This window comes from Mastacembelus armatus, chromosome 24 (assembly GCF_900324485.2).
Source record: "Mastacembelus armatus chromosome 24, fMasArm1.2, whole genome shotgun sequence".
In the NCBI taxonomy this organism is placed as follows: domain Eukaryota; kingdom Metazoa; phylum Chordata; class Actinopteri; order Synbranchiformes; family Mastacembelidae; genus Mastacembelus; species Mastacembelus armatus.
In genome coordinates, this window is record NC_046656.1 from 5,098,556 (window position 1) to 5,119,594 (window position 21,039).

The 21,039-nt window shown below is 40.6% G+C and overlaps 2 protein-coding genes across 2 annotated transcripts; both read right to left on the reverse strand.

Annotated features, from left to right (window-relative positions):
* Window positions 1-241: 241 nt before the first annotated feature.
* Window positions 242-5,982, reverse strand: rpf2 (ribosome production factor 2 homolog). The gene is made up of 10 exons (XM_026317957.1): window positions 5,960-5,982; window positions 4,797-4,929; window positions 4,045-4,082; window positions 3,564-3,603; window positions 3,386-3,467; window positions 3,121-3,197; window positions 2,248-2,347; window positions 2,050-2,152; window positions 1,780-1,924; window positions 242-819 (listed from the first exon to the last, which is right to left on the reverse strand). The coding sequence occupies exons 1-10, from the start codon at window positions 5,980-5,982 to the stop codon at window positions 634-636; spliced, it is 927 nt and encodes a 308-aa protein (XP_026173742.1). The 3' UTR covers window positions 242-633.
* A 4,806-nt stretch (window positions 5,983-10,788) lies between these two features.
* amd1 (adenosylmethionine decarboxylase 1) lies at window positions 10,789-20,586 on the reverse strand. The gene is made up of 9 exons (XM_026319372.1): window positions 20,282-20,586; window positions 16,559-16,645; window positions 15,594-15,720; window positions 15,331-15,433; window positions 13,136-13,178; window positions 12,615-12,759; window positions 12,437-12,529; window positions 12,202-12,357; window positions 10,789-12,089 (listed from the first exon to the last, which is right to left on the reverse strand). Exons 1-9 carry the CDS (start codon window positions 20,389-20,391, stop codon window positions 11,946-11,948), a joined length of 1,008 nt encoding a protein of 335 aa, XP_026175157.1. The 5' UTR covers window positions 20,392-20,586; the 3' UTR covers window positions 10,789-11,945.
* Window positions 20,587-21,039: the final 453 nt, after the last annotated feature.

The following is a 21,039-nucleotide window of genomic DNA, read 5'->3' on the forward strand; positions in this document are numbered from 1 at the left end:
ATCTAATTTCCTTCCTGTGTAATCCAAACAGCCAGTTAAAAGTTATTACTAATGCATAACAACAGACTTTTGTGTTATATTGATTACTGTTATATTAAAAATGAAAGAAGGAAGAGGACTGGTTAAACTGGAAATGTATAAACTATCAGTAACAGGATGTAGAAAATACACTCCGACATTATGTGAGAGAAGTGAAACCACAGTAAAGATAATGAAAGAACTCAAGAGTGAACACATTTTGTGCTGTTTAGAAACTTTTATTTTTCCACACTTAAACCATCCAGTTGAAACCTTCTTGAAATTCAGCTAATTCCAGACAGACTTCTCCTACAGCTGCCAACTGATAACATTAACTGGACTTTACTAATGTGGTTTTAAGCAGATTGAGCTGACTCATCTAGGGCCCTCAGGACAACCTGAATGTCACATGAGAAAATACAATAGAGAAAGAAAAGAAGAGGGATAAATCTGTTTTCTGAACTTACACATCCACATCCTCGTACCAGTAAAAGCTGGCAATGATAAGTACATGGTTGAGGACTGTCCAGTAGCAAAGCAAGGGCCACTGACCAGTACTGGACATGGATCCATGTGCACAGATGTGTAAGCAGTCCAGGTGTTCCATGTTAGACCTCAGCTCTCTACTTTGGCCACTTTAGGTGCCTGTCCATCCTGCTCCTCAGCGGCCACCTCTCCCTTCCTCTTTCTCAGGCCCTTCATCTTGCGTGTGCGTAGCTTGGACAGATCCTGCTTCTGCATGTGCACACGGCCAAACCTGGTACCGAAGGCATCATGGGATATGTTCTTTTTCTTCTTGGGCTGCACCAGAGAAAACAGAAGCATTAACACCTTACAAGTTGGAGTGTATTGAGAGAACTTCTTTGCCAGGTGTTCTGACATACCTTAGTCATTTTTGGGACATTATACCCAAAAACACAACTCCAATAAATACGTCTACAGAAATACTCAAGTAGTATTTCTAGTATTCCAATTACAGCACTTCAGCATTTCTGTGACAGCGGTTGTTATAGTTGCAAGAATATGCCAGTTAAACTATAGTTTCCGTTTTCTGACACATTAGTTTGTGTAGGAAGGGCATTTTTTTCCAACCACATTAAAATATTTAGCCATGTAAGCAGCATGGGTATGTATGACTGTTTTAAGGTGGTTTTACAGCTGTCAACTCATCTTGCACCACCTTGTGTTGCACAACCTTCTGTTGGCTGATAGCAAGTATGTTCAAGGGCCTTTAATTGTGAAGCACAGTTAAAAACTGATCACAGCTGTGAAATTTAGGCCAAGTTTAACGACACTGAGCTGACTGATAAGCTGAGCCAAAGACATCTTAAAATGGTAAGAGTGTAGAAGATAAACAATATGGCCATTCCTCTGGCGGCACCTTGAGGAGAAACTTTTTTCATTTTTAAATCTACAAGCAGTCAGGATCTAAGAACAAAAAAGTAGCCTTTCACTCATCCATCCACCCGTTTCCATTTCATTTTTTTTGATCTGTAATGAGCAGAACAGTTTTGGGAGCCCACTCACCTGGTACTAACTGCCATTTAGTCTTGTCTTAAAATGCTGGCTTGGTTAAATACCAAAATGGATAAACATTAAAATGAATAATAAAAAAACAAGTGAGCATTTTTCCTGACCCCATTTACGTAAGTTATCCAGAATCGTTCTAGTTCAGACACCTCATTCTCATTCGTTTCCCATTAAAGGAAAGCTGAGAGAGTCAGCAAAGATGTGCAGGAGCTTTATCCAGGCAGTTTTTACCTTCAGGGCCTTGGGCTGTTTGTGGGCTAACTTATACAAGTCCTCTGAAGCCAGATGTGTTCTTCTTAGGACAAAGTCAAATGACGGCCCAATCTCTTCAAGCTCTATTCTTGGTGTCCGGCACCCAGACTTCTTCAACAGACATCTGCATTTACAAATTATATCATTATCACTGTTAAGTTCATACAATTAACAACATTTTCTTTTTACCTAGACCAATTATGGTGACCAACTGAGATACAAATGATTAAGCAACTTTAATTTCAGTACCTGTAGCTGCGCATGAATATTTTTCCATCCAGGGCAGTGAAGTGCAGAACATGTTCTAAACCTGACAGACGTACTGCAGGCACAGTGGGACCTCTGAAGAAGTCTGAAAAGCGGGGCATAGAAATGGACCGTATTATACCAAAAACACATCAGTTCACCTAAACAAATCTAGTATCACAGTATCATGTATGTGTATACCTATGAGCAGATTCTTCAGACGTTTGTACTCATGGTCTGTTTCAAAAGGCTCTCCTGCAAATACTAGCATTGGTTTGGTTCCCTCAGGACATTTATTGGTCTGCAACAGAAAACACAAACTGTATTTTAGGAGAATTTAAGTTATAGTTCCTCAGTTATCTGGTACAATATGGGCTCACAAGTCATATGTAAACACAGAGGAAAAAGAAAACAAGGAAGCAACAGATTTTTATTCCCTTTGTTGAAAATATGAATAAAGTAACTTTACTCTATTTCTCTACCATGTGACAGATATTGTTGGGGTTATTTGTGGATCATTACCAGCATCATGTTTGTGGGCAACGTTTTAGTTTTAGGACTGTCAGCAACTATATCTTTATTTAAAGGATGAAAGTAGTTGGAAAAGACTAACATGCCTGCCAATGAATGTATAATATATTCTTCCTAAATGGCCACAAATAACCAGAGCACTTGGCAATCCCCCAATGCACTGGGTAAAGCACTCCACTGCATCTGCACCATTCTGCCTGGTTGATCCAAGGAATCTAACTTGTCACCACATGCCTGATTTACAGTGGGTACGGAAAGTACCATGTGATATTTCAGTTTTTCTTTTTTAATAAATGTGCAAAAATTTCTACATTTCTGTTTTTTTCTGTCAAGATGGGGTGCTGAGTGTACATTAATGAGAAATAAAATGAACTTTTTTGATTTTGGCAAATGGCTGCAATGACACAAAGAGTGAAAAATTTAAAGGGGTCTGAATACTTTCCGTACCCACTGTAAATCAACCTCCCCTTAACTCAGTTTGTCTGCAAGACTGCAAAGCTAATTTCCCATAACAGATATTAACAGAATAGTCATAACCTTTACCTTTATCTCACTTAAAGAGACATACTTCTCAATACCAAGTTCAATCATATCAAGGACGTGGAAGTCAAACAGCCGACCTGCAAGTAAGCCAAAGAAAACAATGACACATGTATAGTGCTATTCCCTCACAACTGGGTAAACTACCTCTTCAGCATGTGGCTTTAAAAAGGCAGTTATTTGGGGGGTTGAAACAGACATAAAATAATGCATTAGATGTTTTTTATGTTTACTTTAAAACTGTGAGAGCAACTCAGAGGGAATTTACCAAATATGAAGTTATTGGGCCGCTTCTTGTTGTGGGAGCCAAACAGAAACAGAGAGCAATCTGTCTTCTTGGAGAAAAATTCCTGGAAAAGAGTTGAAGGGATTAGTGATAAACCTTGGAAACATGTATCAACACTGCAATGGCAATGACACATTGGCTGTGCTTCCTATACACATACCAGCGATGTTGAGTCCTCAAAAGGTCGAGTTATGTTCTTTCTGAAATGGAAATGCAGACTGCACTTTTCACACTGACATTGATTCCATTGGCTTTTTTGTTATTTTCCAATGTAACGTGATGGGTTGCAACATAGTAGTTTTTTTTTTAAGACACTGCTAATATTCTGATTGCAGATCTACAGCTATCAGTGGAAAGTGGAACATATAACATTGTCTGTAAACAAATAAAGGAACATGCACTTGCCCCAGGACATTAGTCAAAATACGTCAGCCAGAAATACTTACAATTAAATTTCAAAGCTCAAAAAGCACAGAGAAAAAACATGTAAAAAAAACAAAAAACTAGTGTTATATGGACTTGTAACCCCTGTCTGAAATGGGAAACTACCATACCACATGATAAAACTATATGATGTTTTGCCCAAAGGAAAATGACTCAGCTATCCTAACTGTAATTCCTGACATAAGAAAAATACTTACTTCTTGTACAGCACAGCATTTGGTTTCTTCAGGGAATACTGTAGGAACACATTTTTCATTTATATTTGAATCCTCAGCTGAACCAGACATCATTTTATCATTTTTCACAACACTACAACTCACACTACAACTACAAATTACAGCATCCCTTTATCAGTAAGTTTAATAAACAGGCTTAGTCTAAGTCTAATCCCCTGACTCACTGATGATTAACGTGAGAAAACTGGGGGAGTTACTCTCCTTTTCTGCTGAAACATTTGATTCATTATTTCTACTTGCTGGATACAAGTTAGTCTCAACAGATAATATTCTGTATTTCATAGCTTAAAGTCTCAGTGTTGCACTTTAGGTTATTACATGTATAAGTTAAATACTGTCACATTCTGCACTTTTAAGGAGAGGTTTTCTAACCAAGTCTAATGGCATTTCAGTAACCTTCACACTACAATGGGTGAATATCTAAAAATTCATAGGCGGAGGTCAAATTAACACCCATATAAACTGTGTGAATTACACAGTTGCTCATAAGGTCACTGTGCTTTGCCAAAAAGAAGGAGACAGAGAATATGTGGTGCTGATTTAAAGAATTTGAAAAATAAAATTGAAAATTAAATTGAACTCACAGGTGGGTAACTAATGTGTTAAAATACATACACAGACAACTATTGATTCTAATAGACTGCATGATTTAAGTCCTGTATGTGCCATATTCTGGCAGTCCTCCTCTGTGAGTGTGACACAAGGTTGCTTACTATGTCCTTGAGGGCTTGAGTGACCATTTGACTTGTGTTCCCTCCTTTCATAATCATGGCACTCTTCACATCTTCAGTCAGCTTAGGTCCTCTGTTTTCTAAAAAGCGCTTGGAGCGCTTTGTCTTAGGTTTCCTGAAAATAAAAACAAACAGAGGGAAAGATGACGAAATGCTGCCGATCAATATACATGTATATTGGGTCAATATACAACAACATTGTAAGTCTTACATTTCCAGCCATTTTAAGACAAAAAGTAATTAGTTTGCACATTTGAGAGTCATAAACCAGATGTTATTTAATTATTAAAACAAGAATTGTCTATTAATGTTCCGTAAACACAAAGTGATTAATCAACTAACTGTTGTAGCTCCAGTGTTGATATACAATATTGAAAAGTTGCAGTTACATTCGTAGTTTTCCACAAAGCAAAGAGTACTGTAGTATTCACTCACATACAGTTTGCAGTAAAAACTGAAGTGATAAAAGTAATTTAGAAATGCCTTTTATGGTTTCCATTTCTGTCAGCATTGTAACCAGTGGAGGAGAGGCTGAACAGGCCATACAGCGCACTACTTTAGGCTTTAGCACAGGAATGGACTAGGACTAAAGGAACTAAATCAATAGCTTCTGAGATGTAAAATAACTTAACTGCATACTTATCTATTGCATTATATAGATGAGCAATGTCCTCACTTTGATAAAGAGGATGATTATACTGTGGTTATACTGTACAGGATCCTACTCTCCATTTCTCTTCCATTTCTTTCTCACTAGCATCACTACTGGCCCGGTACACAAACAAAGTATAAAATGACATCTATACTATACTATATACCCTTACACGTTGCATGATATATTACCGTTACACACATACAGGACAAACATACATATTTTATACTGAATACTGAAATGCAGTAACACTGTTCAGCCATAAACTATGTTAATGATAAAAACGCCGTGCTGTATTTCAGTCCACCGTCATTTAAGGGTAAAGCTGCGGTCACCAAACTTTCATTATGTTAATGGTCTCTACATGAAGCTAATGCTACAGTAGCTAGCTACCAAACTAAGTTTTAGCAGACATATAACTAACACCACACAAACTAACTCTGAGAAATGTATAATGACACGTAAACAGCGCGACATGAAGTGCTAAACTTACGTTACACCGTCTAAATGGGACATTTCGGTATTTTTATTCGTGATGACAGCGACTGCAGTCTTCACGCTACTCTTTTTCCACGTGAATTAAAGCAGCGGAAAACAACATTGGTCACTTTCTTCTTCTTCGGTATTCTGCGGAGGTTCACATCCTTCTTTCAGTCAATTACCGACCTCTAGTGTCAGATACACCTCATCGCAGACACTGCCCACTAGGAACTACAGGGCAAACCTTCACACGAAGAATCGCCGCCATCATTCACCATGAATCACGGCCACGTTGTTCTCCTCAGTGGTACCAGGCTAGATGGGCTGCAGGCAGCTGGATGTGTGCTGTTTAATATGTTCTTTCAAAACTGAACTTCTGACACCAAGCAAATGTCTTTTAAAGCAGCTTGTTGTTCTAACTGATATGCTGAGAAAGATCAGTGCACTTAATGCCCATCAGGTGGTGGTACATCCTATGACATGAAATTCCATCCATCCATCATCTATAGGCTACCTGCTTATTCCTAACCAGGGTCACAGGGATCTGCTTGGAGCCTATCCCAGCTCTCTTTGGGTGAAAGGCAGGGGTACACCCTGGACAGGTACCACATGAAATTCAAATGTCATAATGTTGTGATAGGAATCTTTCTTCTCAGGGGCAAATGCTGTGCCTTCTACTCCAATACGTTTATTTCACAGCTATACTGTCTAGCTAACTGTGACATATTGCACATACCACAAAATGCAAAATCTGAGAAGTATAGGAGAGGTCCAGGGGCCTATTGTCTTTCCATCCGTGGACTCTGGAAGAGTGAAGGAAGTGAGGACTGAGAGGACTGAACTGAAAATGGTTGCTCATGTTGAATGTAAAGCAGAAGATGTGATCGTGACACCCCACGGACTGCACAGCCGATAGAGAATGTGTTTGTAGGACAGGCCAGAAGTCCAGGCAGACATTACACAGGCATCTGGAGGCTGATGGGGTCAAGGCTTAGAGACATGTTGAGACACAGGTGATCGGGCAGACACTGAGAACACTAACACACACTCACATACACACCAATTAGTATATGAAGCAATATTTGCATTACAGCAGAAATGCATGGCCAAAACTCCTCATGAAACATCAACCTATGGAATGTAATCACGACACACACAGGGCAATGCCACATTATCACTACATGCTTCAGTGCACACCGTCATGTTTTTAGTCACCTCAAGTGATTTTAATTCTCCTAAAATAAGTGAGAGAACTCTAGTAATGATAGGAGCTGTACTGTGAACGACTGAAACACAGCTCCTCTACCAGGAGGGCTGTACAGATGCAACCTGGAAGCACAGTTGACAGTCTTGGGTTGCTTATTTGGGGCAGCTTTAAAGGAAAGCCCCAGAAAGACTAATAAATACTGCCAGGGGAGGCCCGTGGGAGAGAAAATGGTCACAAGGCTAGTTTGAGCAAATTATAGGGGGTGCGGCAACAGATGACTTTGTCAGAGCATTTGATCATAGCTGAAGGTCAATCATTAGCCCGAAAGCCATCCATCCATCATCTATACCCGCTTACTCCTAACTAGGGTCACAGGGATCTGCTGGAGCCTATCCCTGTTCTCTTTGGGTGAAAGGCTATAGAAGCCATCCCAAATAATTGAAAACCACAAAGCAAACAACAAATAAATCAAATAAAATAGCACTCATGTCATACTATAGACAGTGGATTTCAAACTGTGCCGAGTAGTTGAATAGAATGAGCCATAAATGGGGATTGAATGCACATAAAGTGACATAAACTGATGTAGCAGGGAAGAAAAGGAAACCCAACTAACCTCACAGACTTCAGGGCTCAGCTGCCCATACAGACAATAGGCAAAAACAGTTTAAGCTTATGCAGGAAATACAAGGACAGATGCACCAGGCAAACATGCTGAAACACACTGACCACTTCCCCTTTTCAGATGCTGTCACAAACCAGAGATACCCCAGCTGTTCTCCCTTCACACAGCATGACATCCTCATTGAATCTCTTTTCATTCATAATCCAACAAACACGCAGTCGCTGACACATAGGCACACACACACCAGCAGCAGACTTGTATATCTGCAAAGCAGAGCTACACCTGATGAGAAATGGAACAAAGTGGAAAATGCCAATTTAAACTGGGAGGAGCAAAGTACCAAGATAGATTATGCTGTAGACCAAATAGCAAACTACACCTACCAAATGCATGGTATATGGGACACATAATGAGGGCAGAGATCAGCAAATGCTACAATTGCTTATCTGCCCCCAACAGAGCTTTTTGAATATTTACAAATGGATTTCATTGAACTAAGTCCAAGGGAAGAGGAAAATACTGTCTGCTGGTTGTTGACATGTTTCCTAAATGTGCTGAAGCAAAACAGCAACACAGGATAATAATACAGTGGAAAAATCCCTGGTAAGAGAAATTATTCCTAGATGGGAAACTTCTTCGGAAGATAAGCAGTGACATTGGTGCACATGTTGTGTGTCCAGAACGAGATCACATTCCAGGGACTGACCAAATGGTGTGCAGGGACAGGTGTGTGTTGGACAAATGCTCACCCATTGCTTTTAACAAAAGTTTCATTTAGCTGCAGAAATGAAGAATGAGTTCAACTAAAACAATAGAGGCCAAGATATCCTATTAGTCTGTAGCAAGGGCCAAATTCCTATAATGCAATTTGACTGTCATTTCCCCCCATACTTCCAGTTAGTAATGCAGGTTTCCTGTTCACTTTGTGAAACTTATTTTTTAATACTTTACATGTTGCCAATGACATTTTTGTATTTAATGTCAACACAGTTAACATTGGTACTTTAAATTAGGTTAAAATCTGAGTGTTTTTTCTGATGAGCCTAACACAGTGTTTTGCATCATAGGTGCACCACCACTAGTGTAAGCATATTTTTGGCATTTTCTAGAGAGCTGGTGAGAATAGTGTTATGGCAAGCTGTGTGGTTGTGCAAGTCATTATGGAGCTATTGTCAAAAAAACATTTGTGTCAGCCTTTCAAAACCTGGAAAAAAAAGAAACTCAGCTTGAGCTTTGACACTACGCAAAACTCAGCATTTTAAAACAAGTGGATTTTTACCAGACAGGCCATGGGCTGGACTTTTATTAGCAACTAAAGGGTAGTGACATATTACAATCACTGCAGTGTCCCTTTAACAGGGAGCTACTGACATGACCTAAACTGATTCTGATGGAGATGGTGGTTTCAGCTTTATCTCTAGTTACATGGTTCGTTGTGTCTGTGAAAGGAATATAAAATGACATGGTTGTTTTATTGACTGACTTGTTACAACCAGGCCCTTGCATTTATAGCAGCTAGTTCTGCTTTTTCTTCTTTGTCAGCCCCAGCAGTGTGGGCAGAGATGGAACCATCCTCTTGGTCAGTGGCCTTGTGTGATGTGTGTTGTCTTAAAAACTGAAGTAAACAGCTTAAAACCCTTAAAGTAGCATATTGTCAATCTTTGTTCAACATTGTGGAAAAAAAAAAACCAAAACAAAAGAAAACAAAGTAGACCACACTTTCACAGATAAACATTTTATTTAAGCATTAAGCTCATAGCACAGATATTTAGCACATCTTGACCATCCAAAGGACAGCAAAATAGAATTAGAACAGCAAAGTTTATTCTTCAGTACATCCCGATACACCCTGCAAGTGCAACCTCTCACCCAAGGAAGCCTTTCAACTCTCCTTGCCTCTGAAATATTGTTACATGTCACAGAGGAAAGCAAAGCTAAAGACTGTAAAGCTACACTAGTCAGCTTTGAAGAGATCATCCCTTAAAATTCAGAACAAACTAGTAGTAAAGACAGGTTTAAAAACAAAACAGACGTGTTGACAAAAAGGGGAGGAAAAGATTGGCCTGCAGCAAAAATACAAAATCTTTGTATACAATTATATTACCATCCAACCGCAAAAAAAAAAAAAAAAAAGTAATGATCCACACCAATGAGACTAAAACATACTTAATCCATGAACAGATTTAAACTGCATCAATATTTGTTTTTTAAAGAGCCTTGGCTTTAACTCTTCAAAGAACAAGAAAGGAAACTATAAGTCACTGATGATCACCTAAGGCATTTTACAGTTGTCAAATGCTTAGAGTAGTTGATGTAAGAGCAGTGATTGGTCCTCAGGAAAAGGATGAAAGCCAAAAAGCCATGATAGACAAACAAGAGGGAAACTATTCCACGTGCTAGTTCTTACATCAGCTGCTCCAACTTCATCTACTAGTCCTAATAGAGCACACAGAGCCTTAGGTGATGACAGGACCATTAAATGATATTCAGAAGATGCCTTCACACCGCACTGCAGGGCTGAAAGAAGGTTAGGATTCCCACCATATCTCCTTAAGGTCAAAATTCAAACCGTATTCTCTGGCAGGAGAAGCACTGCTCAGCTGAACTGCAGGCAGGGAAGACACATACCCCCCCCCCGGATGCTTTAATTTATAGATAAGAACGCTAAACTGCTTAAGATAAGTTATACCTTAACCACCAACCCAAAAAAAAAAAAAAAAAAAAAGGATAGAAAAAAAAAATATATATATATATATATATATATATATATGTCTTCACCTATCCAGAAACAGTTTGACCAGTTGCGACTACACTTTTAGCTGGGAAAATAGAGGAAATTGAAACATATGACCTACTGACAAGGGGAAGAGGTGGAGCTACACTACACAGCAAGCAACACAGCACGAGTTGTCACATGCACCATAGTGTCATAGCACTTTCACCCTTCGTGAACAAAAGAAATCAGTTCAGGGGGGGGAAAAAAAAAAAAAAAAAAAAAAAAAAAAAAAAAAAAAAAAACCTCACATTTTTACTGACAAGATGTCTTGACAATAAATTAAATAAAACAGCAGTTTACACAGCAGATATATGTGGAATGATTCCAGATACCCCTGGCATGCTCAGATCGGTGGGCCTCTATTGTGCACTTACAGATGGGGTAGTCAGATAGAGGGAGGATGGATACTGTGTGTGAGTGAGTGTGCATATATAAAGGGGGGGGGCAAGCAAAAAGTGTCTGATTCATTATTTCCCTTTCAGAGCAGGACACAGGGACAGGCCAGAGGAGCAGCTCGTGTTATGTCATGGTTCTGGGGTCACCTGACACTCCAACTGGCATGGCTGGTCAGCAGAGGGCATTGTGTATGCACTCATGCCTGGTCCAGGCTTTTCCTCTAGAGACTGGGTACAATCAAACATGGGCAGACAGAACTTTACATAGCAAGTGCTACATTCATGGGAAAAACCCATAGTGCTAAATATGACTGGGTGCTTCTTAAGCCCATGAAGCTTCCTAGAAATACAGTACCCTGTAAAACAAAGAAACCCGGGTGCAATAGGCCCATAGTATACATTTTTACACACAACTTGCGTGCCCAAGACAGACAAGTAAGGCATTGGAAGTGCATGAGTGAATTCATGCTTGTGCTGGAAACCAGACTGCTGCTTCAAAATCCAGAAAAGCAATGAATATGTACCAACAGACGAGCCAAGGTGAGCTTATAATGAGGCAGACTGATCTGAGCATGCCAGGGCCCAGGCCTAGTGTGGGCAGAAGCCCTGTCTGTGGGGGATAAGGGAGGAGACCTGCAGGAAGGTGCCGTTGTACTGAGCACAGGTGGAAAGCCTTAAACAGAGCGTGTTTAATTCCTCTACATGCACTTCAAGATCACAGCAAGAGTGAGCTAGAATATCAACACAGAGAAAAGAGCTTTCATGCAAGAGATCTAAGTCACAGGTACAACAATGCAAACTACTCAAACTGGAAGGTAAACTATGGCTTGCGACAGTGTCACAGCCAGCAGATTCTGAACAGCGACAGCAGCAGGGGGGCAGAAGGAGGGAAAAGGGGGTGGACAACGGGGTCTCTACTGGGGAGTGAAGCCGGCCATGGGGGAGAAACCCCAGGTGGCTGCATTTCTTTTTACGCTTCTTCTTCATCATCAAATCTCAGCTCTGCTGGTTCTGCTGGTGGTTCTTGGCATAGCTTGTGAAGACAAAATTGTAATCATTGAACTGAGCCAACTGGCGGTCAAGACGCTTGTAGCCCTCGAGTTTCTGGGCAGAGGAAAAGACACTGCGACATTTGGAGCTCTACAAGGCAAACAGAAAGGGGGGGCATTTATTTAATGATGATGAATTCTTAAAAATCCAAAAAAAAAAAAAAAATTAAACTGATAAGAACAAAGGTGCCTTTTACACATACCTGATTGACAAACAGTGTAGTCACAAATTTTCCTGGCTTGAACACCTCCACCACCTTCCTAACCAATTCATCATATGATGTCTGGGAGAGGTTGGTTTCAAAGCTGACGTAAGAGAAGTCTGGCTCCGGGGTTATGTGAATGGTCCAATAAGTTCCCTGCAGAGGACAAAGTGAGCACATTAACAGAGGTGTAACAAGATTTGCGTGCAACACAATGACAAAAAGAGACACTCACATCTGTCTTCATTCCATTCATTGAGTATCCACATGGGTTGAACATTGTGGCATCGATCACAGAACCTGGTATCAGGTCATGAATTCCACTCATCTGCATGGAAGAAATGCAGCTTCAACTCAAATTTTCCATGTCGACTGTGACGCAGAAACGCACATTGATGGTGAGATTTACTTACACGAGTGACATCACTTGCAGAAACACCATCTTTCATATAGAACTGGTCCATAATGGCTGGATCAAGGTCGCTCATCAGAACTTCCAGTGTCTGATCTGCATGCTTGTTCTCCCAGTACTCTGGCAAGTCCAGGGTAAACAGGTACCTGTGGATGACACACAGGAAATAATTATTTAAGCATATTAAAGAGTTCATTAAGCAAATATACTGGAGAAGACGCCCTAAAAAAAAGCTTTCATTTTGACTAGAGAATAGACATTAGCTTTTTACCTCCATCTCATATTGCAGCAATTATCTGTGCAATAAAGCAAAAGGTGACATCCTGCTCTGTTATCTGCAAACACTGGCTGCTTCTTCATTTATCTTTTATTTATTTGTCTTTTTATTTAGAGAGAAACATGAAAATCTCAACAGTATTTTTGAAATAGCATTTATTTCTGCTGCATAAACAACCACTGACAATAGTAATGTCTGGCAAATAAAGTTAAATAAATCAGTATGGTCAAGTCTATGATACTTACCAGCAATCAGAGTTCAAACGCCCCATACAGTAGGCAGCACCATCTGGAAGAAGAAGAAGAGAGAAAAAAAAAAAAAGGTTATTTGTTTTCAAATATGGAATTACATTTATTGGCTACTTCTATCTCTACAGGCCAAGGCAACTTTTCACCTTTATGGTCACATAACTCATATGCCAGACAGCATATTAGCTGTCAAAACAACTACAGCATCAAGGTGTAAGGTTCACCAAGGTTACAGTGGGTACGGAAAGTATTCAGACCCCTTTAAATTTTTCACTCTTTGTGTCATTGCAGCCATTTGCCAAAATCAAAAAAGTTCATTTTATTTCTCATTAATGTACACTCAGCACCCCATCTTGACAGAAAAAAACAAATGTAGAAATTTTTGCAAATGTATTAAAAAAGAAAAACTGAAATATCACATGGTCATAAGTATTCAGACCCTTTGCAGTGACACTCATATTTAACTCACATGCTGTCCATTTCTTCTGATCCTCCTTGAGATGGTTCTGCTCCTTCATTGGAGTCCAGCTGTGTTTAATTAAACTGATTGGACTTGATTAGGAAAGGCACACACCTGTCTATATAAGACCTTACAGCTCACAGTGCATGTCAGAGCAAATGAGAATCATGAGGTTGAAGGAACTGCCCAAGGAGCTCAGAGACAGAACTGTGGCAAGGCACAGATCTGGCCAAGGTTACAAAAGAATTTCTGCAGCACTCAAGGTTCCTAAGAGCACAGTGGCCTCCATAATCCTCAAAAGGAAAAAGTTTGGGACGACCAGAACTCTTCCTAGACCTGGCCGTGCAGCCAAACTGAGCAATCGTGGGAGAAGAGCCTTGGTGAGAGAGGTAAAGAAGAACCCAAAGATCAGTGTGGCTGAGCTCCAGAGATGCAGTAGGGAGATGGGAGAAAGTTCCACAAAGTCAACTATCACTGCAGCCCTCCACCAGTCGGGGCTTTATGGCAGAGTGGCCCGACGGAAGCCTCTCCTCAGTGCAAGACACATGAAAGCCCACATAGAGTTTGCCAAAAACCACATGAAGGACTCCCAGACTATGAGAAATAAGATTCTCTGGTCTGATGAGACCAAGATTGAACTTTTTGGCGTTAATTCTAAGCGGTCAGTATGTGTGGAGAAAACCAGGTACTGCTCATCACCTGGCCAATACAATCCCTACAGTGAAACATGGTGGTGGGAGCATCATGTTGTGGGGGTGTTTTTCAGCTGCAGGGACAGGACGACTGGTTGCAATTGAAGGAAAGATGAATGTGGCCAAGTACCAAGATATCCTGGAAGAAAACCTCTTCCAGAGTGCTCAGGACCTCAGACTGGGCTGAAGGTTCACCTTTCAACAGGACAATGACCCTAAGCACACAGCTACAATAACAAAGGAGTGGCTTCGGAACAACTCTGTGACCGTTCTTGACTGGCCCAGCCAGAGCCCTGACCTAAACCCAATTGAGCATCTCTGGAGAGACCTGAAAATGGCTGTCCACCAACGTTCACCATCCAACCTGAAAGAACTGGAGAGGATCTGCAAGGAACAATGGCAGAGGATCCCCAAATCCAGGTGTGAAAAACTTGTTGCATCATTCCCAAGAAGACTCATGGCTGTACTAGCTCAAAAGGTGCTTCTACTCAATACTGAGCACAGGGTCTGAATACTTATGACCATGTGATATTTCAGTTTTTTTTTTAAATAAATTATTAACAAAAATTTCTACATTTCTGTTTTTTTCTGTCAAGATGGGGTGCTGAGTGTACATTAATGAGAAATAAAATGAACTTTTTTGATTTTGGCAAATGGCTGCAATGACAAAGTGAAAAATTTAAAAGGGGTCTGAATACTTTCCGTACCCACTGTATATAAGCAAAAACAATGTAATTATATGTTCATGAAAGATAAATGTAAAGCAGTAGGTATGATGAAGCACAGACCCTTTTACGGGAATGAATGTATGAAATGATTCCATACTAGCAATATATAAGCACCTGATAGAAGTGATGCATCAATTCAACAACTGTATTAAGCAACTTAAAAGAAAAAAAAAAAAAAAAAAAATTTGCTTAAGATACTAAAGGGAGAAAAAACACTGTTCATGAAAGTCTGCTGAAGTCAAAAATGTTACAAAACCTTTGTAACCAGTCCAACATAAAAAACATTTTAGGGCATTTACTTGTATTACATACTTGGAAAAATCTGGCTGAGAAAGTCCACTTCCTCCTGGAAGTTTCGATGAGGGAACTCCTGTTGGGTTGGCTTCATGAAGTTCTTGCGTGAGTAGAAGAAATTCTGAAAAACAATTCAAAAACTCATAATTCCACACATCATTTGTTATAAAAACATCAGGAATAAGACCACAAAAATTAAGGAATCTAGAATTTATGAATTTGAATTGTTCGCATGGACATATTTATACATCACATGTATTCAGAAAGTGTATAGGTCCAACCTCAATGGCATTAAAGCCGCAGTACTTCCTGGCAAGTTCCAGCAGAGGCACCAGTGCTTGCAGTAAGAGGGTGGTTCCGCATGTCTTCAAAATGAAACGTCTCTTTGAGACAAACATGCTACTCTCACTGTTGAGTGTATTGAAGAAGAAAAAAAAAAGCAATAGAAAAGGTGTGAAACATCTGTACTCCAGTTATATTTATTAATCATTTACTATAGCGATTCTTTACACAGGGCTCTCTTTTGAGTCATGAACTGATCTATACACAAAGGTCAAACACTGCCAGCTACACTTATATACAGGCATATTTAGACCCTTCACTTTGACACTCCAAATTATGGTCAGGAGCACCGTAACTACCATATTTTCCCAGACTATAAGTTGCACATTTTTTAGTTTCCTGGCATGTCTTGTGACTTGTATAGCAAAGTGACTCATGTTAATTTACTTTAATTCAGGCAGTCATTAGCGTTAAATGACACTCTTGACTCAACTGAATGTAATAGTGTACCACTGAAAATAAAAAATAAATCCCACTGATTATTTATTTTTACCAATTAACCCTGATTAGAAATCATTTGTAGTTTATTGCTTGCAATCTGCATTAGAAGGTGGGACAGGAGGAATTTCTGGTTGCCAACAAATTTGTTCTACCTGTCGGACTTGTTTGACAAAATTGCACAGCAGAATGCATATTCCTGCTGTCAGTTTGTGTCATAGCACACTACCTTAAGGGTTCTATTGAAGCATTTACACTTGTGACAGCATCCTTTTAAATATCATTTATATCACACCTGTCTTCATGGCAAAAAGAGCATGTAATGGATGTGCTCACCAGCCTCTTGTCTCATCTGAGACAGTAACTGTCTTTAAAAAGGCTGACTGGTGACCGCAGCCTAATCCTGTCTGCCTTTTAATCTGGAGGAAAACATGAGATTAAATGTAAGTAAAGACTCAGCACTCACCTGAGTATATAAGCTTCCTGCTTTTCAGTCCTTGTCACACTTATGATCAAACAATGCACATTCTCCAAAAGTTTGTCCCACTCAAACCTAAAACAAAAATAAATAAAGTGCAACATTTACTATTTGGCTATTCATCCATTTTTATTTTACATGGTTTCCATGTGATGTCAATCCTAGTGTGAGCACGAAAAAAAAAAACAAATTTTCAGTTTGAAAGCAAAACAAAACACTGGTAAGTATGCAGAATTGTTTTGACCACATTTTTTTAAATTAGTAAAGCAAAGACACTTTCACAGCAATTCCCTGAAGGGAAATTCATAACAGGGAGGGAGGGATTCTGTTTCTGGAAAGTACTGTTCTATGGGGAATATCAGAAAATAAACCAACAATAATTACACAGGGATTGAGAGTAAAGCTTTCTGCAGTTTGTCAACTTGAGTACAGCAAACATATGCATTCATTTGACTTGACTGTCCCTGGAGAGGGTGGAGTGAAGGGGGGAGTGGGTTTTTACAATACTGCATCTTAAAATAACCAAAAAAGGAATACTCAGACCAAGAGTCAGCATGCTTGTTACATGCAGAAAAGCTGCAAGGTTGTGGAGATCAGCGTTTTAAATATTGGCCCTCGTTCCCAAGGCAGACCGAGAGGGGGGAATCACAGGCTGCACTCTCCTCCATAACAAGAAGGCGGCTACTGCTGCTGCCATCACTCTCCCCACCCCACCTCTACTCAAAGACAGCTGCAGCACAAAATGCAACTGCGTCACGTTCTTATTACAGCCTTGGAAGGACAGTCTAAGCCTGTTCACAGCACAGCCCGGGCTGATACAGAAAGAGCACGAAGAGTAATGTTCAACGGGGAATTTACCAGTTGTTGATGTTGCGTAGCTTAGCTCCTAAGAGATGCATAGGACTACAATACAGCCTATTTTTGGGGGAAGAACTGCAAATGTGCTGCCGTAACTACCTACACTGCCTGCAGTAACCCTGTCACTGGCTTTGAAAGCTCTAGGCAGACTTGTTAAACTGCACAAGGTTCCAATCACCAATTTATTGCACATTGGTGACATTCAGTAGGTTTTTATGTACAAATTACCAAAGTTTAAGAGCAAATGAATCCAGCAAGTCTTGTTGTGACCCAAGATCGTTGTCAGGTAACCAGGATACAGGCTGCAACCTGCTAGTCCATATCCATCTCTACAGCAACCAACAAACTTGCAAGGGCCATGCACGCATATATGTGTATATAGGACTCAGAAGAGACAGTACATTAAAAGTATCAAAAGCTGTCTTAAAAGATGGAAGTGCCAATGGATAGCCAGGATTATCAGGGTTCCTTGGTTAAGACCAACTATGTACATTCATCATAAATACCAACTAATTTCTAGATAGTTCAGTTAAGCCCTAGACTTTCATTTGAGACAAAACAATGTGCCACAACACAACAGTGAACAGCATCACTGGCTACACTGTCACTATGATATGAATCTACCAGAAAATACCCGAATTAGCTTTAATGCAGGCCCGGTGACATTCTTGTCCTTATGCATGTTACATGAACTTAAAGTGATAGATGAAATCTATAAGATGACTTGCTCAGTTAGACTTGCATGGCTGAGCTGTTGCAACATGCAGGCTTCACAGCTTCATACCAAAAGGACAATGTCATTGGAGAGCTGGGTTAGCTCCAATTTCAGTGTGAAATGCACACCAGAGGCTATTTCTAGTTACTCAACAGGACCCAGTTCTACTCAGAGCCAGCCTGGTCTTAAGAAAATTAATAGATCAGACCACTAAATACTACAGCGCATAAATACAGGAATATATGGTTTACAAAAATGACCCAGTCCGGGAATATTGGTTATATTTCATCAAAAAAAGGCCCAGTGACAAAACAAATTAAATAACAAATTTACAAGTAATAACTAAAAGTAAATGTTGCAGCAGATCCATGAGGACAGGAAAGACCAATTCTTGGAGTATAAATATGACAACATTCACTGGCCTGCAGGATCAGGCTATGACCATAAGCTGCCTTTGAGCAATGGGGAAGCACTGTGGTGGTAATGTGGTAGTAATGTGAGCAAGCACCACATTTGTGAATCAAATGCCCTTGTGGACTTTTTTTTGACATTGGCAAACATCCAGCAACCCTGATCCACTGACAGTGTGCCTCTGAGCCGTTAATCTGCCCTCTGGATATAAATTAATGCCAGTGTCCATTCACTCAACTGGCCACACTTTTCTTCAATGGCCTCTGATCTGTGAATGAGCTGAAAAGTAACCCAGGGGTGGCAGATTTAGCCTTCAAAGTTGCACTAGTACCACAGCTCCAGTTACTGGTAAGACTACCTCAGCACTAAGTGGCATGACTACAGGTTCCTCTGTAGAAAACTGATGTGGAGCTCAACAGGTGCAAAGGTAAACTGGTATTTACTTCCACTGCTCTGAATGTCATATCAGCAGACATACCCCTTTTTTCTCGTAGGGAGACCCTGCAGCCAATGAGAAGTGATGGGAGGGGAGTGGCTGCAAGGCTGGAAACGTGACAGTCGCACTGACTACAGACAATTTTGGAGGCTGCCTGACTGCAGTGTGACTTAGGCCTAAACATAAAAAGATCCCCTCACTGCCAGTGATTTGCCCTCAGACCAAAAAGTGAGAGTAATGACTCACTGTTCTTAGCCTGGGAGCGTTTGAGATCCCCTCTTTGCCTGCCCACCAAAGTCGCAACCACGCCTGTCTTGATGGCAAAACCGCTCCCATCTGGTTTGTGAGGACTGGGATTTCTGTGAACCGCCACTTGGCTGTCTGTGTGGCTTAGCTATATCTGCTCCTGAGGCAGCACGCGGTGCGGACGGACGACCACATGCTTGACATCCTGATAGAGGCCCTCTCACAGCTGAATGACGCAGAAAAAAAAAAATAAAGCTCCACATTTACAGCAAATTAAAACCGCACCACAACCTAATTTTACCAAAACCCTGGCTTGGCCACGTGAAACAGGTCGCTTAGTAACGTTTCAACATTCTGAGGTGTCATTTGACCAAGCTACAATGCGGGGGGCAATAAAATGCGGCGATGTAGGCAATAAAATGATCCGGCCCGCCTAATGTTAGCAGCAAAGCGCCCTGACACGCTGCTTTAACGAGAGGCAGGACTCACTCAAATGACTACAGATCTTTGAGTCTTACAAGGAGAAGGAAAATAGCAGCTTAATGTGTGAATATTTCCTCACCGAAACTAGCTAAAAGTAGCTGTTAGGTGGCTGTAATCGCGTTGCTAACTTGCTGTCAAAGAGGCTTTTAAGCGCCCCACCACTGGACCGTCAGTCCCCATAAGACGTGAGGTACAGATCAGTAACGGTCCACCCAAAGGTAAGCTAGTTAGCTGCCACACACTGCCCAGGCCAAGAATGAATGACTCAGGCTGACAGTGCCACTTGTGAGGGCGAAGTGGCCATTTTCGACTGACGGTGTTAGCTAGCTTACTAGTTGTGAGCTCTGGCGTCAAGACTGCGGCTCCCTTCTTTGTTAGTTAACTAAACAAACATGAACCAGCAGAGAACAAACTGCCTCTCCAAAACAACATTTGACTGATTTAGCTACTTGACTACATGTCAAGTGATGTAATGAAGCAGAGCATGTGGCCGGCGTTTCCGCCAGCGTCCCACTATGCTTCCGTGAAACGCCACGGCAGCTCAGCCGTTTAGGGGACGAACCTTGGGATGGCACGGAGGTCCCCGGTTCCTTCAGTCTCATCCTGCCGAGAGAACCACACCTCTAACAGCTTCTCCGTTCCCTCGAAGAAATGTGCACCATTATCCATCATGGGACAACAGACACCCAACAATAAATAAACGTCGTTGGAACGTTTACAATTCAATCAATCCGTCCTCGATCAGTTTTAACTTGTTGAGGTACAGTCCTTTAAGCAATCCAGGTGTCGTTTTTCTTGAGTTACCGTGTTCCCTTTTACAGAGAATACCGTTAGCGAGTGCTAGCTAATATCGCCGGCCATACTGTGTAAAGCGCTGAATGAAGATGGCGCGGTCATTTTATCGTCTAGCCACAGTTACGTCACCTCGAGTTAAGCCAATTGTGTCGCCAGGCTCCGTTTCATGACATTTAATTGGTCCAGGACCTGTCAATCATGAAAGACAAGCATTTCCTTACGTTATGTTGTATTTTTTTTCTTAAAGTCGACGTGTAGCGTGTTACGGCTCTGATGAGGGCCCAAATTACAGCTTGTAAAAAATTTGTACGATAATTGACGTTGATTCACATTCTATCTATTAATATTAGATTTTTTGAGCTCCAATATGCACAAAACATTTAGCCTTTTCTGACACGTTATGCCTTTCTTCCTGTTCACGTTATTATTTTACATTTTAATTCTTATCGCGTACCACTGCATGACATTAATGCCTTATTTTTGGTTTGTAGTCTAATGACAAAAAATACAATTTCGGCTCTGAAT